Source organism: Calidris pugnax, unplaced genomic scaffold (genome assembly GCF_001431845.1).
Source record: "Calidris pugnax isolate Ruff unplaced genomic scaffold, ASM143184v1 scaffold38, whole genome shotgun sequence".
Lineage (NCBI taxonomy): Eukaryota > Metazoa > Chordata > Aves > Charadriiformes > Scolopacidae > Calidris > Calidris pugnax.
This window is the reverse complement of record NW_015090995.1, coordinates 1,840,834-1,867,885: the sequence shown is the minus strand read 5'-3', so window position 1 is coordinate 1,867,885 and position 27,052 is coordinate 1,840,834. Positions and strand designations below refer to the sequence as shown.

Genomic DNA, 27,052 nt, shown 5'->3' with positions numbered 1-27,052 from the left:
GAAAACACTGGAGGAAGATTGGGTTATGAGGATTCCAGCCTAGAGAAAGTGTAATCTCTACTCCTTCCATTGCTATCTCCGACCACGTTCTGGCTCATGGTATATGTCACGTCACAAGGGTTTTGCATTCAGGGCTGTGGCTTGTCTTGCAGACAAGACATCGTGTATAAATTTTTGTCATGTTGAAATGGGAATTGTTTACTCTTTCGCTTGCATTTTTATGAGGAAAAAGTAATGATGACAAAAACAAGGCTTAAAATATGTTGAATGGGTTTTCTTTTTTTTTTTTTTTTTCAATAAAGCAAAGCTACTCCCCGAGCTTCTTTCTAGTCTGTTTGAAAATAAATAATCTACTCAATTTTTTTTTTCTTTTTTATTTTTTTTTGCACCACGTGTTACCAGAGGCGAATTTCTGATGGAGGACAATGGGGCTGATATTCAAGTAGCTGCTACTCTGAACCACAACCTCCGACGGCTGAACTTCAGAGCGCCAGAAAAACAACAGTACTCCTTGCAAAGAATGCCTCTGCAGAGCTTGGGCTCGTTATTAGGCTCCAAAATTGCAAACGATGAGGGAATTTGATTTTAACAATGCCATTAAACAATAATGCAAGAGGATGATTTCATACTTTTTTTTTTTCTTTTTTTTTCTTTTTTTCTTCTGGTGCTTTAAGATATTGTGCTGTAGGAGAGTGTGGGTTTTATGGCTTAGGTCTGAAGCTTTCTCATGATTAATTGGAAGCCAGCTTCGTAACGCAGCACGCGGAGAAATCTTTTGGGGGTTTTGTTAGTGATAAATATGCTCTGAAAAACTTTGCAAGAATGCACTTTTTGCTGAAAAGGGCTTGTGCACCTGAACGCTTGCGTGCTTTTCCCAGTTCTGCTGTTAATCAGGAAAAAACCCACTAGTCCTTACTACCCACTTGTCTCTTGCCTAAGGAAAAACCCATGCCTTTTGTGCATAATTGCATAGATCGGGTTATATTTTTCCACTTCTCTCATTTTCAAGTTGTTTGACCGTTGGAAAATACATTCCCTTGGTGTCCAGTGGATCTTCATTGCTGTAAAGTGTTTCTGGGGGCTGTGGGTTATTTCAAGCAGTTGCAGAGGGGATGCAATTAAATATGCAAACCTTAAGAGTGATTTCAGCATTGTTGTTTGTTGTTTTTTTTTTTATTGCACGTGGTTTGTGCATCCAGCCATAACTCCAAAGCTTCCTATTTTATGGTACCTTAAATATACATATATACACACACATATCTATTTATTCTTACTTCTGTAGTGTGTGAAATGTGTAAGTTCATCCTTAGAAACCAGGTGAGATTCTGAGTGACTGCAAGCTATGTTATTTTGGGGGTTCCTACTCTGGTCCCTTGATGTCCCAGAGTGGCTTTGTTCTATGTTTGCAGAGCAAGTTCTGCATTTGGCTGCAGAAAAAATCACTGCTTTTGAATGCATGCCTTTGTTTTTCTCTATTTTGCTGAGAGAAACCAAGGTAGAACAGATTCATTCTGGTGAGGCCAGACCCTTTACTATTGTTTCACAGATTATTTTGAGGTACGGTTTCCCCCGGGATTTTTCCTCTCGTGGCTTTTTGACCTTTTCGCATCCTATTTCTATTTCTTGATGAAAAGTATGGACTCATAATGGGTTTACATGGTGTTTCTAAAATTAAGGTAATTTGAGGGCTTTAGGTTGGGGGAGGAGGGAAATGGTGATTGTTCCAAACTTTTCTGTCACTGTTGCGTAACTACAGAGAAAATAAGACTTCTTTTTTGGGAGCAGGTATGTGCTGGCTGGGCTGCTCAGAAATACTCTCACTCTACAAGTGCAGAGGCTGAGAGAGTCGATCCTCTATGACTTTGAGGAGTTTCAGTGGAATGATGGACCAGGAGGGTGATTTAGAGTCACAGAATGGTTCAGGTTGGAAGGGACCTTAAAGATCATCCAGTTCTAACCCCCTGCCCTGGGCAGGGACACCTCCCACCAGACCAGGTAGCTCCAAGCCCTGTCCAACCTGGCCTTGAACCCCTCCAGGGATGGGGCAGCCACAGCTTCTCTGGGCAATCTGGGCCAGGGTCTCATCACCCTCGTAGTAGTGAAAAGTTTCTTCCTAATATCTACTCTAAATCTCCCCTCTTGTGCTCTGAAACCATTACCCCTTGTCCTATCACTACATGCCCTTGTAGAAAGTCCTTCTCCAGCTTTCTTGTAGCCCCCCTTTAGATACTAAAAAGCTGCTCTAAGGTCTCCCCAGAGACTTCTTTTCTCCAGGCTGAACAACCCCAACTCTTTCAGCCTGTCCTCACAGCAGAGGTGCTCTAACCTTCTGATCCTCTTTGTGGCCCTCCTCTGGACCCTCTCCAACAGGTCCATTTCTTTTAGACCTCCCCAGAAGGGCTTGAGAAGGGCTTGGATGATACAGCCAGGGTGTCCCAGCTCCAGCTGCCTTCCTGGCACAGGAGCTCAGCCAGCGCAGATGTGTTTGCGTAGTCCTGCACATAATTGTCCCCTTGAGCTGGGGCCACCCACACTTGGGGTCCTGGTCTGCCAGGTCCAGTATCTCTCCTTCTGGCAAAGCTCTAGGTCTTGCACCTCCAAATCACAAGCCACAATTAGGGGGACAAGCGTAAGGCACCTGAACTTAGTGGGCAAGTGCCCCATCAAGCCTGGCAAGCGTGTTTGCTCCACGTTTTCCTAAAAGGATGCAATTCCTACTTGTGCAAAACGTTTCTGGGTGTTTTTAAAATGCCATGAGGTGTTCAGCCATGGGAATGGCCACAGTAGATCCACCAGGACGCCTGCCCAGCCCCCTGCTTTGCCCCCTATGTAAGGAGGGGGACCCCAGGAGCCGTCCTTGTGGCTCAGCTTGTTTTTTCAGACATGTGGAGTGTTCCTTTCAGTGACCCCAGTGTCGTAACGCTGTGCTAGCGTCCAGCCAGCAGCGTTTCGCTAAAGGTTATTTCTCCTTCTGCCTCTGTCTGTGTGGCAGCATCATCGCATTTTGCTAGATGGGTGGCAAACATCTGCTCCTTCTGCTCTGCAAGTCCCTCTCCCTCGTCGCGGCCGTGCCAATTCACAGGGAGTCGATGAGTTTAATCTGAAGCACAACAACACGCACCCTTCCGGCCTGACCAACAAGCTGCAGAGTCCAAGAGCTGAGAGTTGAAGATGGTGATTAATCATATCTCAGGGGCTGATGAATGGAAAAAGCATCGCTCGCTTTTCCGACCGGCGCAGCTGTGCCAGCGGCCGGTCCCCAGCTGGCCAGCATGGACCTTCTCGGGCTGACCCGGTGGCCGAGCTTCCCTGACCTCCTGCAGCTGCAGCCCCTGGAACAACGGACCCCTTGAGTCGTCGGAGAGAAACTTCTCCTTCATTGACCCAGGGAGCTCGCAGCCAAATGAGGTCAGCGATGTGATGAGCTTGGCACTCCTTTGCCCTGTGCTGAGCTCCGGAGAGAGGTCCTGAGCAGCTCCCTCCATCCAGAGGTGGACCTCTTTGAACCCCCGTATATTGGTCACCACAAGTTAAATGTCATTACTGGTATAATTTACGTAGTAGCCCTTAGGACAAACTCCTCTCTCTGTCTTTCTGCTCACACCGGGGTTGCGTCCATTGCCAGGCTAAACGAGGAGGACTGGTGTCCTCCTCCAGCTTCTTCAGGAAATCTCGTTCTCATGGGGGTTGGTCCCAAAGCAGTGTGTGCTCACAGCTGGTGTGGTCACCATTGCTGTCATAAGTTATTTTTATTGCCCATTGCCCTGGGCAGGGACACCTCCCACCAGACCAGGTTGCTCCAAGCCCCATCCAGCCTGGCCTTGAACCCCTCCAGGGATGGGGCAGCCACAGCTTCTCTGGGCAACCTGGGCCAGGGTCTCACCATCCTCACAGCAAAGAATTTCTTCCTGAGATCTACTCTAAATCTCCCCTCTTCCAGTTTAAAACCACTTTGGGAATAGAACAGTTATTTTGATTAACTGTCCAGGAAAATGAACATGTTGTGTCAATCTCTTGTATTTCCCCTTCTGAGACTAAACTTAAATGGTTTTGTTCAGATTGGGAAAAGCTTTCAAGTCTCTTAAGAAATTTTGATTGTTTCACTGAAAACAATAAAACTCATCAATCAAAATGAGAAACCAGGGTGTTTCATCCTTTCCAAATCCTGACGATTTTCCAGGTGAAACTTTTTCTCTGAATAATTCCCAGCCCATTGAGTAGCTCTTTTCTTTACAGCCTGGGTGGGAGGGCGGCACGTGAGGATCCAGCTTATACTTGTCAGGGAAGAAAACCCAAATCTCACCCCGGTGAATTTATCACTCATGTCTGTGTCAGCGCCGGGACGTGGAGAAGGAGGTGGCGTGGGATGTGCTGAATATTTTGCTGCAGCTTTTCAAAGTCATGGATGTTGCGTTTGTAATAGCAGGGAAAGGCAAACCTGTTGGGGTTTTTTTGACACAATTAGGGTCGGTGCCCTTACAAAACCTCCTCAAGATGAAAAAAATGTCAATTTTTCTAGCCTCAGCGCTGGGAGCAGCTTCGTGGGTCGCCCCGGCCGAGAGCAGTGGGGTGGGAAACTGCACATCTCAACGGGCTGCTTCCCCACTGCTTCCTTTTCAGTGCTTTTATTTCGCCGTGTTTTATAAAGCTGAAAAAAGAGAGCCAAGTAATAACCTCATTCAAAAGCAGCGCGGATGGTTTCGTTGCAGTTTTAACCTGAATTGTATTGCAGTTTGTTCCTTCAATTAGTTCTACGGTGTTGCAACTTGACTTAAATGCGTGGTTAAAAAAAAAACAAAAACAAAAAAGACAGCCCTTCACTTTTTGCTCATCTCTTGCCCTGCTTTTTTTTTGTGGAAGGTTCTGATGGTGCTCCCTGTGGGATGCGGGAGGGGAGGGAAGATGGGCAGAGGGAATCTGGGCCCCTTCTTCCCTCCATTCCCCAAGGCTGGTTGTGAATGAGAGTTCCTTTCTCCATCTGACACTGGGACTGGCCCTTCCCTAGATGGGTGACTGCTGGCTTGTCCTTTTCCTTGCTTTTTAGGTACTTTCACAAGCATAACTGTGCTTGTGGTGATGCTGCAGGGGGCTGGTCCTAGTCCCTCCCGCAGTGTTTTGGGGTCCTTTCGAACACGGCATCATTGCGATGAGAAAACATCAGGAATTGGGGTAAACGCAGACCTGCCTGCACACAGCAGGAAATAAGTAGCAACAGCTTGGGAATTTGGGAAACTCTTTGGTTTGAGTGTTGGTTTTTGTTGGTTTTTTTTGTGGAAACCCTTTGATTTCCCAAATCCCATTCATGAGACCGTGCTGGGGCTCGTTTGGAGTAAAGCAAATGTAGAATCCAGCAGCTGCTCGTTAGGGAGCAGGAACGGGATGCTCTTAGGCTGGAAGAAGGGTGTGGGTGGGGGAAATAACTTGGGAATAGGCGTTTGTGCCCAGAGCGGAGGGGTGCAACCCCCTGTACCCCAGGGGGTGGGAGAAGGGAAGCAAGAGCCCTGGGGCACGTCAAAGGCAAAGAGACCTTTAATGATCATTACTTTTGATAGGGACTTTTATGGCCTGTAGCTTAACCAGCCACTCTTTCAACTAGCCATTCACCGGAGGAGTTTATTCTCCTCCGCTATCTCAAAGATGCTTTTGATGCCACAGGTTTTGTTCTCGGAACAATAACGCATTTGATAACCTTTGGGGCTGCTTTTTTGAAGCCTCCTCGTTCTCCGTCTTGGGCTGGTTTTGGCTTGTGGGTGTATTTATGGCTTAAATAACTGCGATCGGGTTTCTTCGGCGTAAAGAAAACCCCATCCTGGTGGGAGGCGGTTGCGGTAACACACAAGAACAAGGTGTTTGGCTCCGAGTTCATCTTTCGTGAAATTCCTTATTGGAGGAAGTGGAAATAGCTGGGGAAAACGCCGCTGGTGATGAGCTGCCGCGCGCCCTGGGGTAGCTGGGAGGACCCGTCAAGTTTCTAAACCAAAATTCCACTTTCTGGGGAGGGATGTTGATTTAATAACTGTCAAAGAGTTTTTAATGCAGCAGCTATTTTTTTTTCATGAGCAAGAGGTCGCTACATAAAATTTTTGCCTCCTGGCAAAAATCGTGTTATAAAGACGTACTTGTTCTAGGTTTAAAGTGTTAATTTATGTGGTATATTGAATTGGATTTAAAGGTCCCTGAAGACCTTTGAATCTCAGTAGCTAATGAGGCTTGCAGAAGAGAGCTTGAAAGAGGAAAAACTTACTGGCAGTGAGTAATACTGGTGAAAGAGCTCTAGGATTGAGCAAGTTTTGCAGGGAGTAATTAGAAGTGATCGCATTGGCGTTGGGGGCGTTTGATTGTTTCCAGCTATAGATCTCCCCTGCTGCCGTCTGCGTCCCTGTCCCTGCAGCCCCCCTGTGCCTCGGGGGTGGATGCTCCTCCCTGCCCAAACCCTTCAGGTTGAGTTTTCCCAATTCTTACCCTGCTTCCAAGGGGACACAGCTCCTTGTGGGATGAGCTGGGCATCCATGAGCTGCCATCTCTCAGCAGAGCTATCCCCGATGGAAAGGATTTGCTGCTCAGGCTCCGATCTCTCTGCTCGGCGAAGCCCTCCTTGCCAAAAAAGGCTGAAATTTGTCCTTCTGGTTTGTTTTTTTTTTTTCAGCTGGCCTTGCTGAACTTCTTCCACCCTGAGGAAAAGCTGCACGTTGGTGAAGAAGGTCGACGCGTCCGTCGAAATAAAAGGAGTAAAGGCAGCGAAGGGCCAGACGGTGAGTCCCGCGTTCTTCCTGAGCACAGACAAGCAGGAGGCTGACTTTTTTTTTGGTTTTGTGGTTTTTTTTTAAGATCATGGTTATATACAGAATTATGTGTGTGGAAAAAAAAAAAAAAAGAAAGAAAATAATTGGCATCTGTGGCTTATAATAGTTTCTGTCTGATTTTCATTGCCTTCCAGATGATGAATTCCAGTAGTTCTGATTTCTGCATCTGTAGGTCTATAGACATTTTGTGTAAATTAATGCTGCTTGTCCTTGGCTCTTCTTCTCTAATAGTGAGGCTCTATGCTCATTTAAGGTTATAATTTTTGCTTTTGTATCCATATTTCTTGTTCTGTTAACAAAGACACTTGTCTTTGTTAAAATTATGAAGTAGCTCTTTGTAGCCTAACAAACAGCTTGAACATCTGCGTCATAAAATGGTAACTGGGTTCTAACAGGGTTTTGCAGTGCAGCAGAGGGTCTCAGGTGGGCTCAAAGCCCATGTGAAGGGAAGAGTTGTGCAGAGCTTGTATTAAAAGAGTGGAAAGTTAAAAAAAAAACAAACATAATTATATATCTGTGATTTGATAAATATAACAATGAGCATGTGTGATGCAAATCCCAGGGGTGTCGGGGCTTCCCTGGTGGCCCTGGCGCTGGGTGGTGACCCAAGACCTCCCTGGTGTGACAATGGTGCCTGCCCTCCTGGTCTGCAGGGTGGCAGCTGCTGCTTCCCTTTGCTATCACCATCCCTTGGTGAGAGCATCGTCCTCCCCCTGTCCTGCTCCGTTATGCTCAGATGCCAAAGTCCTTCTCCTGTATCTGGTCTCTTCGTTTCAGACCTTCTGGTTGGTTTTGAACTTGGTGTCTGACAATGTGCTTGCCCTACGTGGACGGTGCCCTTGATGGGATGGTCTACGCCATGATGCAGTTGTACATGTGCTAAATATTGCGACACACTACCACCTGATAGGGGGTTTTCTTAAAGTGTTTTAATCTTTAACCTGGGAGATGGAGGCCATTCCTGATGGCTGTGAAGGTGCTGAGCAGTGGTGGGAGCAGGAGCTAGGCTGCGTGGGTTGGTTATGGCTTTGTAGGGTGAGGGTCTGCTTGTGGCTATGGTCTGGGAGGTGTGGGGCAGAATTAGAGAAAGCCTTCTGCCTGAAGGACTGGGTAAGGACATCCTTGCAACCCTCTCCATGAGATATAGCAACGGGAACGTTGGTTTGAAGGTGCTCAGACAAGCAGGGTCGTGACCATGAGGAGCACTGTAGGGAAGGGACAGGGAGGCAGGTGACAAGGAGCAAAGCCCTTGAGTGGCTGATGATGTGTGACCCCTCAGATGTGGTGGTCATTCCCAGAGGCTCTCCAGGAGTTGCACTCTATGTGCTGAATGTCTGGCTCCTCAAGCAGCAAGTGTCTTCTAAAGCCCCTGGATGTCTGAAGGGTGCTTTAAAATGAAAAAAGAACCCGACCCAAATTATATTTCACGCTTGAGGTCATGGAATGTCACCGGTTTTGTTCTTCTAAGAACAGCCCCAAAATCCTTACGTAGTGAATAGCTAAGAGCAAGTACTGCAACATCTTTATTGCACCAAACCCACTCTCAACTCTTGCAGAGAACTTTGGCAATAAATGCCAAACCAATTAAAACTAACTTTGCCTTCAGTCCCTTCCCCCAGCCTGAGGAACTTTATTTCCAATGCTGTCATTCCGTGATTGTCCAGACGTGAGGGCTGCCTCCCTTGTCGAGCTCCTGGAAGAGCTCCCACGCTTTCCTACTGCAAAAAGCATAGATCCATTTTTACGCGGAGAGGAGAAGGGGACTGGATGCCAGGGAAGATAGGGAAAGAAATGATGAAGAAGTGGTTTGTGCATGGCGTGATGCCTGCTGAGCCCGAGTCCTGACTGTGCTAGAAAGCTCTCAGCTCTCAGTAGTTTTCTCCTCCGACTCCGTGGGTTTCTCCTGGAGCCTTCACAGTTTCCCAGTGGAAAAGTGTTTCCCTGTGGCTCCACTCCAAGAAAGAGCTTCGTGAGGCTCCCCAGATTCCTCCTCCCGAAACGCTGACAAGTGTGATGCGTTCGGCACAGGCTCCCTGAGCGATTCCAGCTCCATGTGGCCCCACTGGTGTCGCTGCGATGCTCGGGTGGCTCGGGCAGGATCCAAGTCCCTTTTGCACCCATTCCTTAAAATCTATCCCAGCGTCTCCTCAAGTCGCTGCTGTAAGTAGCAAGTTTCCACCATACTTAGTGGTAGGGCATTGGAACAGGCTGCCCAGGGAGGTGGTTGAGTCACCATCCCTGGATGTGTTTAAGGGACGTTTAGATGCGGTACTGAGGGACATGGTGTAGGGGAGGACTTTGTAGAGTAGGGGAGATGGTTGGACTCGATGATCCCAAGGGTCTCTTCCAACCTGAATGATTCTATGATTCTATACACAAGCGGTGTGAGTGGGTGCTGCAGGCAGATGTTGGAAGGGCCGTGAAGCTGCCGAGGGGCTGCATTTCCACTGCCAGATGTGCAGAGAACAGCTGCACGGGGAGAAGTAGACTCTACAGGTCAATGGGCTAAGGAGGGCTTTTCTCACCGTCCTTGTGCCCAGGTGAAAACACGTCGTAGTTTTCTAACCTTGCAGCCCTTTCCCAGATCTCCTCTGTGTTCCCTGAACTCATCAGAGTTGAGTCACTGCAGAAACGTATATAATTCCGCCGATTATATACTTCTTTTTGTACATTAAGGGATTTGATTCCACAGTGTGACAGAGATGGGGAATATTGCCAGAGCGACAGGTCATTTTCCTGGTGGGGTTAGGAAGGGGGGTTGTGTTGGCAATTAGCAGTTAACTTCGTGTTTGGCCATCTCAGTTTTATTAGGTAGAGCAGTGTTTAACAAGCGTAAGCTGTCAGGGTAGGGATTGACCTTGTAACAACTGTAAAATCAATAAATAAACAGAATAGCTTTCTTGTGTAACTGGTGCTGTTTGTTTTAGACCTACAAGAGGGATTCTTACTTTTTAGAGAAGGGCAATGAATCATTAAATAAATAAATAAAATCATGTCACGGGACTGAGAACACCGTTTTCTTCCTGAGTTTTTGCAAAGGGAAAGTTGATCAAATCTTTGATCTCCAAAGAGCCTCCAGAAGATAAAAGTAGATGAACTATAAATTCCCAGAAGGAAGGAGATGTGCTTTCCACTTGAGGCCTCACTAATATTTGTCTGGAATTAATTTTATGAACTTTCAAGTCCTTTTCACACATGCAGCGAAAGACCAAAGTGATCCAAGTGTGGAAGCCGTGGTTGGAGGGAGGCTGCTCCATCCCCTTCCATGGCTGTTGGAGTCCTGCTCGTCTTGGGACCAACAAGGGGATGGCTTTGATGATTTATAAATGTCAGAGGTAACAGGGTTCCTTTCCTGAAAAGCTTTTTTCTTTTAGGAAAATTCGCTTTTCGGTCTTTTTGCTGTGAAAAAGGTGGTTTTGACAGGTCAGAGCTATTCCCATGGGGCACGGGGAGGGTGATGGTGGTGGCTATTCCCACAGGGATAGGACATGGAGGCCACAGGCAGCGAAGCTGTTTTGATACCTCTTTATTGCTTGCTGAAAAACCCCAAGAAAAATAGTGTGGAGTAGTGCAAAGCCATCGGTTGGGTGCTGTCATGGCCAAACATGACTCCAGTATTTCAAGGGCTCCTCCTTTGAGGCCTCCAGCTTCGGTCCTCCTTTGTCATGTTTTATGGTCCTGTTTGTTTACTTCTTGTTTGTGTCCCTCCACGCTCAGTGCCCTGGGAGCAGTGAAACCAGCCGAGGTTGTGTCCTGGGCAGAGGTCTCTGCCTGGCTCCGTTCTCTGTCTCTCCATGGGTTAATGGGAGGCTGGTGCCCATCCCAGTCCTGAGGAGCACCACATCATCTTTCAGGCCAGCTTCCTGGCCCTGCCACCAAAACCAACATTTGCACAGCTTTAAAAATTGCCACTGTATTTTTTTTTCTCCTTCTCAAGGACCAGGATTATTCCCTTTACAGCTCAGTTTTATGGTGTTCTTTCTGTGTTACCAACTCCACCTGCCACTTAATTTGCTTTAGTTCCCTAAAACTTGACCCTCTCCGATGTCTCTTCCTTATTTTTCTCTTTTCCCTCTCCTTCCTTTTTGCCTTGGTGTGTTTATGCTGCTGTGGAACCACTGTTGCTCCCAGATGAACAAATCATTCTGGAGCTTGTAATTAGCAACAGTTGTGCTAAAAGGAACCATCAAGAATGTTAAATTAGTCCACTTTTAAATAAACTGTGTATGAAATGTTAGATCTCTATTCCCAGAGCACCAGTAAAAATGCTGCTGGCTCTTTGCTAACAGAGCCAAAATATGGGAGTAGCATGGTTGTAACTACAGAGACAATTCCGTGCTCTTGAGGTTATAAATAATGACAGAGCATTTACAAAGCAGATGTCAATAGGACTCTTTAAAAAACATTGTTTTAAAAAAAAAAAAAAAAAGAAAACTAGTTTCTTTTTCTCCTACTTTCATCTCTGTTCCCAGTTAGATCCCTGCCGTGCTGCTTTCCTGGTTTGTTTGGTTTTTGCTTTTTGGTTTGGGGTTTGTTTTTTGTTTTTTTTTTTCCTTCCTAGATTTTTTTCATATTGGGCTTGGTGAGAAACATAAGTGATTGTTATCCATTCTTTGATTTGGAGCATGGCAGCTGGGAAGAGGCTGAGCAGATGGCTGTCCTTAAGCTGACAACAATTTGGTTCCTACTACTTTGGCAGTCCTTACTGCCGAGGAAAGTCCTTGATGAGAACTCATGGGTTTCAGCCCCTGCAAATGGCTTTTGTCGAAATGAAAAGGAAATTCAGGGAGAGCAGGAGCTCGTCTCCATCCCTCCTTCTACCTGGAGCTTTGGAAGTGATGCGCCAGCTACGTGGGGCCAGCGTTTCACCCGCTTGGTTTCTCATGGTGGGTTGAGGATGGTTTGGTGATGGTTTAGCAGGTAGTTGATGCCAGAGCCCGGCGGGGGGTGCCTGGCTCCCTCCATCCCCCCAGGCAGCCCCCCAGGTCCTGCAGGTGCCATCTCTCACCCATCCCCGTCCCCCCTCCTGACCTGGCCATGCCGACGATGCAATACGGCTTTATTTTATAATTATTATATTTTTTTTTTTATATCCAGATCACAATAGCGACTTTTCCTGCCGGTTTCCTCCCCTTTGGAAAGGGCAGGTTCGTCCCTCGGCCTCCAGAACAATCGGTGCCTTTGTGTCGGCCCCGTGCAATTCCCCAAAGCCCAGACGTTCCCAGAAACGCAGATGTATGAAGGGCGATAGAGCCTTATTGTGCTCCGAAACCATGGTGATGAGCACTCAGTAAATACAGAACATTTCCTGGATACTGGAGCGCAGGGGACGGTCCCAGGAGAAAGACTCACCCCAAAGGGCTTGGACTTACTGACTGCCCCCAGAATTTCTCGGCTATTTCCCCCAAAATGGGAGAAAGGAGGAATTAAGATGATGTTTCAATCTTCCTGGACAATCTCCATCCCTTTCTTGTGATGCTGCTCTCAATGCTTGTTATTACTAAGGTAGAATTAAGATAACAGCTCATTTACAGATCCTACCTACGTGTTATAACTATGCTTATGATAGTAAGGCAGATATCTGTACAAAGCCTGATACCTTAGGCACTTTTCAGCCATGAAGATAGAGTCATAAATATATAGGTGACTTATTTCAGACCATGATCTCACGTCTGTGCTCATTTCTAACTGACATTTCCATGAGACAGCCCCAGAGAAGCTTAACAACTGGCTAAAAACCCAGAGTGGTCCTGGTTCCAGCTCTGTCACAGCCAGTGGTAGATTACTACCGTGTCACTTCTGGAAGCAAGTGAAAGTGAAGGTGATATTGACGGGGATCTTCTTGGTCTAGGTATAACTTTTAAAAGTATTCAAGGAACATTTTCAGCTTATCCGTGGTTCAAACTACTCTGAATTCTTTTATTTTTTAATACTGGAATTTCTCTGGGGTTGAATTCTCTGCTGAGTCCATTAACAGTCTTTGCTGAAGCCCGTGTTGGGAAACCAAAGGCAGTTGTTTGTCATCCAGCAGCATGACATGGTGGACACCCAAGCAAGACACAATTTGAGGGGAGCTCCATGTAGCCTGAGCGTGTTGGGCAAGGAGAGGTGTTGTCTAGGCTTGAGCCAATGTGCTGTTCCTGCCTAAAGATTTTGGAGCTGCTTTCTATGGTGTGCGATGCTGTAGGCCTGAGTGTTGACTTTTATTCCCATGGTGTATATTGAGGGTGATATTTTCATGAGGAGGTGCTGCATCAGCCAGCCAGAAGGAACCAGGGTCTGAAAACTGATGGAGTCCAGAATTCTTCACTGAAGTCTGGGACATTGCTGTCCCAATTGGATGTTAAATGTTAAAAGCAATTAACTTGCTGGGAGAGGTGTGAGCCTAATTGTGTGGTGGCCGTGATGAGGAATTTTTCCAGGTCACAGGGTTCATGGTATATTGGTTGATGTGTCCTGATCTATACACAACCCGTGTTTGCCTCCTGTCTTCTTCACCGGTGCTTCCAGTTGTGATTTGGATTGTTCCGAAAGAAACCCTGCTTCATTATTCTTAATATTTATAAAGCCTTGATTAGGTGCTGTTGATTTGTTCCATCTGTAGAACTGGTTTGATGTGTGCTTGTCCTTCACTGGTATCTGCTGTCTAGTTTGGGTAAGGTGATGTTGGGATGACTGGTGGAAGATTTTGAGATGCCGAGGGTGTTCAGAAGGCTTGAGAAGGAATTCTGTGGACAGAATCTCACCTCATGGATGCGTTTTCAGAGACTTTTCAGCTGGTTTTGGCTGGATTTGAGGGCTGTCCTGATGGATCCTCAGCGCGTAGCCTACACTGTGTGCTTCAGCAGGCTTTGCCAAAACTTGAGCTGTAATTCTAAGCGTTTTTTACAGCTGCATGTTAAGCAGGGACCAGCGTTATTAGAAGTGACTGGTGATTCCGTATGAATTCCACTTCTGAAAACTGGGGCTTTTCATAACGCCTCGGGTCAAATACTGAAGTTCAGGAATCTCAGATAGTTTCTTCTGTAACAAAACATGGCCGGGACTAATGAGAGGAGAACAGATGTTCGGGCAGGAATGCGATTGCATCTGAACTATGTGTGCATCTGAACCATGGATGCCATGCACCCAGCGTTGTAAATGCTGAACTCAACTAGTAGCTGGTGATTTCTTTCCCACAGCATGAGGGGCTCTATTGTCTGTTGTTGTCCTGAAGTATTTGCAGCTGAGCTTTGATTTCTGTGAAGAAACTGGCTGGCTGGCCACATCCACCGAGTATTTTGCAGGCAGACACAAGTTTGCTCAGCACATGCTCCAAGCCCATCTGGTCACAGACCAGCTCTAGCACAACAGCCGAGGAGCTGGTGCTGAGCTGGGGCACGTACACCTTACCCTGGACTGCTGTACCTGGCCATTGGAATCTGCCTTCTGCAGATCTTGGGCTGAAATAAGCTTATTTTTCTGTCTGTGGGGGCCAGGGTGGAACTGGATAGCCAAAACCCAGCGCTGCTGTGCTGGTGATGGGGATTGTGAAGTTGTCTTCAGTTGTGAAATGTCTGGGCACTTGTTGAAAGTCCTCTCTGTTATAGTAGACCGGAGACCTTAGCCATAAGAAAAGCTGAAGGACACCACCACCGGGAAACTCTTTGGGGAAAAAAGTTGTGAATGAGGCATGGCAGTTGTGTATTTTCATTAGGGCTGTGTTGGTCGTGATGTGTAGCAACGTTGGGGGATTCATAGCGGATCTCGTTAATACGAGCAGGATTTGGTGAAGTCGTTAATCTGTGGGAAATGCTGTGAATGGGTAAACTCAAGAGTTGGCTGCGCTTCACTGTGTCGTGACCGCTGCAGGGACTTGGCTTTGGCTTCCCAAAGAGTGGTGGGGTCTCTCTCGGGCTTCCTTCAGACCCTTTCTCCCATTCATAGAAATAGAAGCACACGTGTGTGCACACAGATACCTCTTTGGGTGCAGATCCCATGCTATTCCCTGCAATTAAACCGTCAGATTACAGCCAGCTGTTGAACGCTGCAGAGGTTTTCGATCCCATTAGGCAGAGCCACAGACAGGAGGAAGAAAAACATGTAGAGTTCTGCAGAGATGAGATAGTTGGAAGAGATTTCCTCCCACCTGCCCCTCGATTCCTTATGGCTAGCTGTGGTGGGGAAAAGCGCATTTAAAACATCCAGCAAACAATTTAAGAGAGCCTTTCATATGCTTGGTTAAAACCTTGCTACAGCACCACTTGGGAATCATTTCTACTGGAATTCATGACATATGTTAGTTGTTTATCTTAGTGGGATATGACTTAAAATGTCAGAATGTTTTGTGTTAAGCAACAACTGAATAAAACAAACAAAATAAAAACACAGCTGTAATACTACGCTTTAAATTGTTGAATTCAAATATGTGGTATCGATAAAGTAAGCAATAGGGCGCAGTGGTGTATAGAAAATAAGCCTTGTGAGTCCAGCCAGCAAGCCAAAAAAAGCCTTGTGATACTTGAATTAGAAATAGTAATGCTGTTTGTCAGCTCTGCTGTAAAGATCCAGCGTTTGGAATCAAACCTAAAAGCCTGAAGGAAAACAAAAGGCACATCATATTCTTCTTCCATAGCCAGTGAGAGTGCAGAAAATGAAATATGATGGCCACAGGTTCTGGTGTGAGCCCCAGGAACTTGGCTGGGACTGATTATGTGGGAGCGGAGTTAAGAAGGGTGGAGATTTATGTTTGATTGGTTTTTTGTGTTTTTGAGAAGGCAGTGCAGTATTATTTTGCCAGCAACAGTGGCTCTGTAGTTAATTGGGAGCAGGGTTTTGTCTTTGTTCATGAACGCATTTGCGCTGTGGTGTGCTTGCACCTACTCCATGGAGACTGGAGGGTGTTTTGTTTGGGTTCTTTTTTTATAAAGCCTTCATGGTATCACTGGGCTGTCCTGGTACCTTGCTGCTGAGCCCAAAGTGGATCTGGATGGGATTGAGGACATAAGTCAACTTGGTTGTCCTTTATGTCGTATCAAGTGATGGCAATTCCTGTTGCAGTGAGTCAGGGTGTCTCTGTACTCAAGAAAGCAACGAGCAGTGATTTTCAGCAGAGCTCTGGCTGTTGGAGAAGCAGAGCTGAGATCGTGGAGTCATATCGAGTGGAGGGAACCTCTGTATCCAGCCCTTTCCCCCAAAGCAGGACCAATACCATGATAGAAGTGACAATAGTAGAAGGAGGAGACTCCTCAGGGATGGTTGCTGTTCCAGCCTGGTTCTTCTAAGACCCTGCACCTATGTTGTTCCTCATGCCAAAAGGCCTTTAAGAGGCACCCAGGGCTGGTGATTCTCTACATGCTCCAGTACAGCTCCCATCAAACAGCAGCTGATGGCCTACAAGTCACACTGTCCTTTTTAAGGTGGAAAAACCTGGTAAAGGCATAAGAGCAATCACACTCATCCTGCACCTTCCCCCTCTCCAGCTGAGGCAGGAGGTGGTTGCTTGACAAGGTACCTTTACCTGGACCAGTGAAAGAGGTTGTTGACTGATGGTCTCTCAGGTCTGTCTCTATTGCTTGCACTTCAATTCTGATCATCCTGAACTGCAGTAACTAAAGACTCTTTTCTCTTTAATATGGTTAAAGATCAGTATTAAATACCTCACAATCTACTGTCACTGTTGGCCAGTATTTCTTCAGTTTTGCATTTAACTATCTTCCCTTTCCTTATGGGCTTGACCAGGTTATTCCCTGATGTGACGAGTCCTGTTTTTTAATTGTCAAACCAGGCAAAAATATCTCTGCATATTGGCAGGAGAAAAGAAACAATGGCAACAAGAAAAAAACCTGTTACGTGATGAGATCTTACATCGTCTGAAGCTGTCTGAGGAAGAGAGATTGTGGCTCTCTGGCATCTAGTGTCACTCCGGGGACTCGGGAGATGGGGCAGGGGTGAGCTGTGACTTCTCTCCATTTGTTTTCAGGCTGATAGGCTTGAACTGGGGTCTGGTGTATGGGATCAGAGGAATAGGGAGGGAGCAGGCTACTGATCCATGGAGCTCCTGGAGCAGCATCTGATCATCTGGATGACACATGGATGTAGGCTTGGCCTTTGACGGATTGCTCGGAGGAGAAGAGCAGTGAGGCAGCAGAAAGCCACTCTCATACCTAACTCACCGCAAGATAAATGATTCTCAGCCTTTGGTGTTGATTCACAAGCTCTTCTTAGACCCTCTGGCCAAGCAGCATAGCGTCCCAGAAGTGTCAGGGAAGACCTCAGTGCAGGAGGCTTCCCCTGGAGACATATGGAGACATGGGAAAAGTCCTTAAAGAAGAAGAAGAATAGCCTTAAAAAGTGGATGTAGCCAAGGGAGTGCCTCAAAAGAGTCCAAGATGAGCTGCAAACTCTTCTTGATCTCTCAGGCTGGAGGAGACTGGCTTTGAGCATTAGGCAGTTGAATTCAGCGCAGGGGTGGGGTATCAGAAGAAGTGTCAGCAATAAATTGGCTCCAAGCCAGCCTTGGGGACTTAGCAGCCTATAACTCCAGAATGTGACAGGGCTGCCCACTAAGCAAAGATTCCTGAAATTTAGGGCTTTTGTTTCTACTGGGCACGGAGTGTTAAGTGCGCTGAAGGTAGAGCAGCGGGGCTGGGATGTCCTCCAGGCATGACCCCGTACTGCTGAGGGAGGAAGATGCCGTTAGATGAAGGACAAGGAGGGAACACTGTTTTATGGGATGCCATCATGGAGCATCTCAATTCAAGATGTAACCAGAAAAAGACAGTTAAGGGTGACTGTGTTCACACATGAATTTTGAAGAGTTTGAAACAAAATTGAAACAGAAGCAGAGAGAGAAGCAACAATAGTGGTTGAGGAAAAGCTGAATGGCCTTGGGCTTTGCCTTACATACCAATATATCAAGCGCCACTGTTTCATCCTTCCCCCATGTTGTATAATGAGCTCCCCATTCTGTTATGTAATATATTCGCTTTATTCTGATTTAGTGAAATTAGTATTAGCCTTGTACCAGGAGCATTGCATCCCTAACTTGGATTCAGCCATTCTGCCTGCAATTGCAGGCAGCATCTTTCCTGCACACTTAGCAGAAAACCTGCCTTCTTCATCCCACCCCTCAAAAAAACACCTTGGCCAGGCATGCCAGAACCTCTGAGTAGCTCACAGTGTGTTTTACTTCTGGGAAATTTTCCTAGTTCTATAATTTATCGTATTTTCTAAATATTATGGAGTAATAATACCAAAGCTGCTCTTCAAGATCTGTTGCCTTTTCCTCTGGAATTGGTGAAACAGCACTTTCTTTTTCAGGGAAGGGGAAAAAATTAATCTTGTTTCAGTATTTGTATCACTGACTGATATTTCAGTAGGGTCCAAGAAGCTTTCATCTGGATAGACCAAATTTCCTGAAAATGTTGAAAACATATTGGTTCCAAACCTCCCCCAAAACCACATGTTCTAGATTAAGCATGTGTTTGGGAGCTCCACCATAGTCTGGCATTAATAATGCTGCACTTAAAAATATTTGAAAAGCCTTACATATCTCAAACCCCTGTGAATGAAGTAGATATCAATGCACCAGTTCTGTAACAACTGAGTTTTGGAGGTTTGACTAAAATGGAGGTTTTTTCTTATTCATTGAGACAACATATCAAAGAAGGTAGTAGTTTCTTCATCAGTTGAAATCTCAAGTAACATTCTGCCCCTCCCGCCTTTAGTATTGGTTAAATAGAGGTGGAGGGATTGATGGGGGACTTAGCGAGTTGTAATTCTTTAGTACTTGATCATCATAATGGTTCCTTCTGGTCTTAATGTCTGTGAAAGTTGACAGGGCTGGTTAATTCCCAGGCATGGATCAGGAACGGTAACATTTTAATAGCTGCTTTACCCCTCTTTTTTAGGAAGCCCCAAGTGGCAGAGAAATTCCTGGAGAGGTGGAAACTTCCACAGCTGGAGGGCACTTGGTGGTCAGGGCTTTCTATGAGAGATGGAGACAACCTGTGTTGCTGGGTTGGCTGGTGACCGGAGGGTTTACAAGGACTTGAGTCCTGGGACACTCATCTGCTCCACCGCAGAGCCTGGATGTCACGCTCAGCTTCTGGTTCTTCTCTTCCCTTTGTGCATTGTGTTTACTGAGAATCCAGGATCCTTGAAGAAAAATAAAATCCCTGCATGCAAATGGAGAATAATTTAATTTTGGGCAGTACCCTTGCTTGTTTCAATAACTCCATTAATAATGGTATCCCGACTAATGTCCAGGAACTCATTTAAAAATCTGTTAGCTATCTATTCCCCAGAAGTTACTGGTGGATTTTGGGCAATATTCAGAGCTTTGTCTGAGATTTAGCAAGTGGTGTCTTTGTTAAACCAGATGGTTCGCAGGGTTTAGAAAAATACTGTACACAAATTTCCATAGCGGTTGACAACAGTGGTCATTAAGTCTAACATTCTTCTTCCGACTACACCCAGAAGCTCATACTTCAAAGAAAAAGATGCAATTTTATAATTTTTTTTTTTCAGTTCATAAAGATTATATCGTTTTGAAAATATGCATAATAGATAAGTCCCTTAGAGCTCCCCACTTTTGTTTTCATCTTCAAAATTAGATGTTCACCTTGAAAGTAGCTGTAGATTTAATGATTTCAGGTGATCTTATGCTTATTTTATGGATGAGTGAGAAGTGATGTGGTGTTTCTGGAGGATGCTAGTATCTCATTAATCATCACGGTTTTGCCTCTGATTGTGCTTATAACACAAGGATGGGGATAACTTCTCAGCACCTCCGTCTCCTCATCTCTCGGGGGCAGAGTGGTGATGGCAATATGGAGAAGGCTCAGTTGTATTACCTGCTCTTACATATTCCCCAGACCAGAGCCGTGCTTAGGTGAGAAGATTGATGATACACCACAGGAATTTAGTGCTAGGAAAATAGAAAAGGGATACCTTAATAATCCTAGGAACAGGCAGTGAATGCTGAAAACGGGTTGGCACAGTCTATAGAGAACATGGTGGTTTCTGGTGCCTTGGTGAACATGGTTGAACACCTTGAAGATATTAGTAGACATCTTTGTTCTGGATGGAATGTGGATGCTGCTAGAATATGGTAGTGGCACTCGTTGACTTTGTTCTGCTCTTGGCAACTGAGAATTTTAGGAAGTTCAGCAGCCTTCCTAGGCAATCCTCCTTTTTTGGACCGATTTCTAGAATGGTCAGCCTTTTATAGGTTTTATTTTTAAAAAGGCGTAATTACAAAGATCTGTTCCCGTCAATAAAACCAGTTTGAACTGTTTTGCAGGAATTTAAACTATTTCTTGTTAATCCACACACATAACTAATAAGGGAACGCAGGGTTTTTTTAATATACTATTTATATCAGCATATGTCCTAAAGAAGTTTTTGATATTTTTGTATTTATAGTAAATCATAGCAGTGTGTAGCGTGCAGAAAGAAAAATTGGGGCGGGGCAGGGGGGGGAGGGGGGAGTAAACTCTATTAATCTTTATAAGAGAAAACATGTCATATGTAACATCCTCGAGTTGCATCACCATCTGGTTGGGGTTTTTTTTCTGCAGCCCTTGGAAACGATCCAGCAGATGCTGGGGCTGCGGGAGCTGGGGGCTAGAACCTGCTCCCTGAAGCACGGTTAGATGTCTTCTGCTGCTGGCTGGGCCACAGCTGCGGTTTTACACAACAAAAAACTCATCTATTGCAAATACTTTCTTCAGCTTCAGTGAGATGCCCGCGTTCTGAACTGGCTCATTGCTAAAACCTGTGGCCGCGGTGCTTCTGCTAGAAGAAGTGAGTTGGCATTGCTTGGAGGCTTTCCCTTGTGGATGCCCAACTGGATGGCTCTGCGGGCAGAAGGCTTCCAGGGTGGCTGTTTGGTCATCATGTAGAGCTATATTTTCCTGCTTGTACCTCTCCCTCAATGTTTGCCACTCTTGCTGGTTTTATATTCCCTCCTTTTCTGTTATCGTTCCCTTTTATTATCCCAGCAGATGAGGAAAATAAGCTTTTGAAGACATCTAGCTCTTCGAGCGTTGTTCAAAGCCAGGGTCTTCAAAAGCCCAGCCCACGGTGTTGCTACTCCAACACCTTTGCTGGGGAAATCCCTGTGATGGAAAACTCAGGTGGCAGATGATAGAGCTGGCCTGAGTTATTACGGCAGGAGTTGGTGGGCTTTTCCTAAAGGAAATCCAATGAAAGACATGATAAATTTTAGAAGAGGGTCAGGTAGCGAGCTTAGATGTTTCAAGTCAGGCCAGCAGCCTGCTTCATAGCTTAGTGACTATGGCTTGAGTGGTTAGGCAAAAAATAACCTCACCTCTTTCCAAAGGGACTGATGAACTCTTGAGAGACTTTTTAAGCAATGACCCGTGATGCTGGAGGGCTCGCTCTGAGCCAGAAGACCCCCTCCAAACCTGTGCTCCTCCTTCTGGAGGTTAGAAGAAGCCACCTCATTCCCAACTTAATGGTTTTTGGGAGCTATTCACACACATGAGGATGTGCCAGCGATGTTCTTCAGGCCCTGACAGGTCTTCTCCCTCCATTCCCATCACCATAGCCTTTCCCAGTGGTGCTTTCATCCCTTTCCCAGCATTGATGGCCAACCAGGCAAGCTCTGCTTGACCACTTCTTGACCTTCCCAGGAGCCCTTCTGTGAAATTGTTCTCGTTACAATTAACTTTTCTGGATGTAGATGGTCAGGATTGACTGCATTACTCCCAGGATTTTCATCGCCCCACTGCTGAGTGGCATCTATTGCCCCATTTCTGCTGGAGGTATTTCCACTGATCTGTTTTAGGTTTTTATTTCTGCCTTTCCTGGCTGTGAAACAGCAGCTGAGCATGTGTAGACATTGTCCTCCACAGCTCCATCTGAGGAGCTCCACCATCCAGCAGAACGGTTTATTATTCCCTCTCTATATATATAATTTATAGGACTATGCATTTTGTATGACTGGATCTCATTCCATGCTTATTACTGTATCCTTCAAAGCCATCCAGCCTGTCCTCTCTGATATCCTGGTCCTCCTCTGTATTAACAGTTCTTGTCAACTTTCCTTCCTCTGCAAAGCAAAGCTAAAATGAGGAGCTGAATAGAGCTGACAGCTCCGTCAAGGGCGGATTAGAGCATAAGCATAAATTTAATTTCAGATGAAAGACAGGAAATGTAGAAGGGGATGGACTTCCCTAGGTCTGGGGTCTGGTTTGACCTCAAACACGAGCAGACAGCATGTGGAAAGGAGGTGGGAGATAGGTGGGATTAGTAGGAAAGAAGTACAAAAGCCAAGAGCGAGCACACACGGAGAAAAATAGCTCTGCTTGGGTAGCTGTCGCGTTTCATACCAACAGCCAAGACCGCGAGCTTGATCTCCAGTGAGGTCGTAACAGATACCTCAAGGAATTCACGAGGAACGGAGCTAACGCCAGAAAACTGCAGAAAAGCAAACTGCAGGTTATTTTTATAAAGAAGGGAAAAGAGGTGCTGGGGAAGAGCTGACCGGTTGGGTTACCCTCAGGTCCCACCGGGACTGGAGTGAATCCTCGAACGCGCTGCAGTGAAGCCCCTGAAAGCAGAGATGAGAGCGGTAGCAGGCAGCGTTGATTGGTGGAGAATTCTTCCAAGTCAAACCAATTTTCTTCTACAAGAAGATGGCAGGGTTTGTGGACTCCACAGCAGCAGTAGGTATCCTGTAACTTGGTTTTTTATAATGCTTTTGACACTGTAGAGGAACATGATTCATATGCCTGTAGTTTGCATCTTGGAGTGAAAAGAAGTTCCTTCTCATAGACCTTCCTTGGAATCAAGTTGTCTGATGGCCTCCATGAAACAACACTAAATAAACATGGGTAGTGGGAAAGGCTTTAAGAGCAGAAGCCTCTCTGCAGGAGGGCTGGGATGGTGAGATGGGATTAACCGTGTAGGAGAAGACTCTAAGAAAGACTTAACACTTGCCTAACTAGTAGGTATTTAGCCTGCTCCATCAACTAACAGATAACCAGCGGGTCATAACGCATTCAACCACGGCAGCATCTAACAGGCTTTATTGCTTAAATATTGGGTTGTAGCCTCAGAAAAGCATGGGAGAAAGGTTTGGGACTTTTCCTCCTCTGCAGACACATGTTGGGCCAGCAGATATCAAGTGAAGCATTCAAACCTTGTGCCTCAGCATCTTTGATGTTGAAGGGAATATAGATCTGTTATTTTGATGGAACTCCGCTTCCCAACCTCAGTACGAGACATTGTTACCATTTTAGACTAAATTGAGAAATATCCAACGAGTTTACCGTTTTGAGCAGAAATGAGGAAAATTCTGTCTTCTGGTGTGTTGGATGAACCTTTACGGCTCCCTGCTCCAATTAAAATTATCCACCCCCTCCTATTGGGAGACGAACAGATGCAAACCCCAGCGACTCAGAAGCTCCCAAGGCTAATAATATTGTGTTTTTTTTCATGTCAGAAGTATTTTTTGTGTTTGTCGAAAGATTCACTTGCACAGCCGTAACATCTCTCTCTGCCGTGCCTGGAACAGATGCGTGTGTTGTAATATAGACTGTGAACATTGACATCCCATGTGGTTCTCATTCCTCCCATTCATCTTTGAAGCTAATTGGTTCCATCCATTTCAAATGTGTTTGGCTCGCCGCAGCTATTTGTACTTTCACTCTGGTTATAGCGCTAATGGTGCGATATATATAACATGAAATAAACTCTCGTGACTCCGAGGTCTGGGGAGACACATACACAGTGCTCACGTTTTGCTTGCTGGGTTGGGTTGGGTTTTTTTTTTTTAAATTATGTCCCCCAGACAATTTTGTTTCTCCTTACTGAAAATGTTACTAACTCGCTGGTGCCTACGATGAGGGGTGGTGGAGATCGATGGTGAGATCGTGGCTCGTTCCACATCGCAGGAGGACAGAAAATGCAAAAAGAAGAGCCTGTTTTTTGCCCAACGTAAAAGTTTTTGCAGTTCATCTGCTGGTGATGGACCTTCTGGTTGTCTTCAGTGTTGCTCCCTGGCAAGATGCTGGGACTGGCACTGTTAGAAACCTACATCTTGTCCTATCTACATCTTTTAATACTTTGAATATATGGATTATTTTAAAAAAGGCACAGTAAATTATGAGAAATGAGATACCATAGCTTTCCCATGACCCAACACCATAATGTAGGCAAATTGATGTTCCTGTTGCAAAGGTAGCAGTGGGGTTACTGGGTATTTCTGTGGTCCTCTCATCTTTCCTCTAAGAAGTCACGGGAACGTGGCACTTCTGTACTAATTGCTAATTTGTCTTTCTCTGCCAGTGCTGACTTGAAGCAACCTCATTACCTTCCATTCATTAAAAGCGCATCTCGGTTAACGGTGGTTTCAGTCTTCCATGTGTGTTTAAACCCAGCTTTTAGAAGGATTTCACTGATGAATGGCGAGGGAATATTTGGGGATTTTTGCAGTTCATTCTCATCCCTGATTAATTTTTGAGGAAGCAATGGAACATGTTTCACACTTCAGCTTCTGCTCAAAAAGTCATGTAGTTTCTCAGCCTCACTGTAAATATTTTCACTTCTTGCTGGGGAGGCTTGTATTCCCATTGTTTAAATATGCCAGTTCATGCTAATTCTTTGCTTTTGGTTTGGGGTTTTTTTTTTTTAGTATTTTATTATTATTTTTAAATAACTTGGCTTGCAAGTATTTGGGTTACTGCTTTCAGCTGAGAGCTGAGTCACGCCAACTTTGTTCTAACCTGTCTTCATCGGGAAGTAAAATATGTTAGCTTTAAATGTTAAGCTTGGCGATTTCAAGCAAACAGAGAAATTTTATGTACAGCTGCAGAGACCACAAATGCATCCGTTGTCCGCTTGAAAAATAATCCACTGTGTAGGGATCGTATTTTTAAATGCTTTGTGTTGAGCCTCGGGATTTCTGCTCTCTGAAGGGTTGACGGATGGATATACTTTTGGAGTGTCTCTGTCAGCAGCTTCAGGGGATACGTAGGGCAAAACTCGGAGCGACACTCAGCAGAGCTTGGAACTAAGTTGGTCCCTGAGATTAAAGCTTTGGTTCAAGGTTGAAGAGCGTCTTGTCACCTGAGCTTTGCAGTTGGCCATAAGCAGCTGGTTGAACTCATCTTTGCAATGATGGGGAGAGCTGCCCACCGAAACTCACTCGTGTTGTACCAGCCATGGGCTGCTAGTTTGGGGGAGGGTAGAGCAGATCAGGGTCCTGGTGGAATCATTACACCTCTGCAGCAGCTGTTTGTAGAAAACAGAAGGTTCATCATCCTTGGCGTACCGGTTTTGTTGCCCATTTTGTTCCAGCTCTAGAGAGACACCCTCTGGGTCGGTGGGTGTTGGTGGCAGTGGGGATTTTCTAAGATTAAATGATCACTGAATTTCATGAGTTTTCTGTTTTTTCTTTCTTCATAGGTCCAAGTTCAGTTAAAAACAAGAAAAAGGGTAAGTTTGAGTTTTAATTTAATTTTCCTTTCTGTGCCTGTGTTGCCTGGCTGTGTGAATTCTCTTTAGCCAACGTGAAGGAGAAACCAACAACAGGTTCCCTCTCCAGGAAGGGCAGGGATTAACGTGGTTGTTCTCCTGCTCCCGCGTGGTCGTGACAGGTCGGTGGCAGGGGAGCTCCTGAAAGCATCTTTAAAGGATAAAGGAAGTTAATTACATTGTGTAGAAGCCATTCTGAAGATGCTGTAATTAAATAGTTGAGTGGAGCTGGGTCACATACCAGCTATCGGGAGCCACTTGCTGTTTTCCCAGGCTGTCTCTGCCAAAACAGCTTTACCTTTCATCCCTGTCCTGCCATGCATCTTCCTGCAGGTTAGGGTCTCCTTCAGACCCACCAAAGTCATCGTAGATCAGCTTGGCATCTCACTTCTGGTTGTGTATTAACCTCAGAAGTATTATTTTATGTGTCCATTCTGAGCACTGGTCAGCCCGCTGGGTATTTTGTCTGACTTGCATACGTTCCTCAAGCTGTTTGCAACAGGTAATTTTTTTAAATGCATATTGACGAGTTGTTTCAACTTGGGTTATGGGGGAGGCAGCCCTGTGTTTCCATGGGGTGTCTGATGCCCTCCATGTTTGTGTAGGGCTGCTGGGGAACATTTACGGACGTACACACTTAACTTGCTGCCAGGAACTTGAGCAAGTCAAAGGATCTGAGCTGCTTTCATAGAATCATAAGATCATAGAATTGTCTGGGTCAGAAGGGACCTTGAAGGCCATCTAGTCCAACCATCAACCTAACTCTGATAAAAACCATCACTAACCCATGTCTCTAAGCACTATGACAACCTGTCTTTTAAATACCTCCAGGGATGGTGCCTCAAACACCTCTCTGAGCAGCCCATTCCAAGGCTTAAGAACCCTTTCAGTGTAAAAATGTTTCCTAATATCCAATCTGAACCTCCCCTGGCGCAACTTGAGGCCATTTCCTCTTGTCCTATCGCCTGTGACAAACTTTTCCTTTTGTAAACTTTTCCTCAAAAATGCGCTGCACTCTTGATTTCAGGGAAAGACAGTCAGATTACCCAATTTTGCTCCTTGTAACCATCAAAATGCTTCTGTGCACGTTTTAAAAACTGCTGTGCACCCTCACGACAAGTTGTAGGCTACGAGAAATGCTGAAACTTGTGCCACTCGGGGCTGTGCTACCACTGGAGCCCGGGGGGCTCCGTCTGTCGAGGGGCTCACACAGGCATTGACACGTGGCATGTGCTCTCTCTGCTTCCTGCCTCTTGCACCTAATGTATATTTAATTAATTAATAGAAGAGTTAGCTGTTCCTGGGCTCCAACCCACCACCACGACCTGCGAGAGCGACAGGGCTTTGCGTATCTGTGCCCCTTTAATACCACATCAAATCACTTTTAATCCTGGGATACGACCTCAAAATTTACAGCCTAGAGGTTGAGACGGGCCACAGTTAGAAACTTAGTTTATATTTACTCTCAAAAGCAGCATAAAATTTTATGTGCGAGGAGTTTGTCCTAACAAAACTCTGAAACCCTAAACCCGTGTTAAATCAGCCGAACTAATAACAAATGATGACTGTGGTATTCATAGCAACCCTGGAGTAGCAGGGGGATCTCGTGGAGCTGGATTATATACAGCTGTAGCGCTGTATAAAATAGTTTAATTTTATGGTATTGTCACATTTAATTATATTTTTTTTAGAGTTGGAGCTTATTGTTTGGGGAAGGATGATTAAGGAAAACTCACTTGGTTCTGCCTGCTCTGAGTTTTGGA

General features: G+C 45.6%; 1 protein-coding gene across 1 annotated transcript in view; it reads left to right on the top strand.

Moving 5' to 3' along the window:
- Positions 1-27,052, top strand: part of EDA (ectodysplasin A) — a 59,872-nt gene that overhangs the window by 22,047 nt on the left and 10,773 nt on the right. The window contains exons 2-3 of the mRNA XM_014954900.1: positions 6,647-6,752; positions 25,221-25,250. Coding sequence (XP_014810386.1) covers positions 6,647-6,752; positions 25,221-25,250 — 136 coding nt within the window. The remainder of the gene's footprint in view (positions 1-6,646; positions 6,753-25,220; positions 25,251-27,052) is intronic.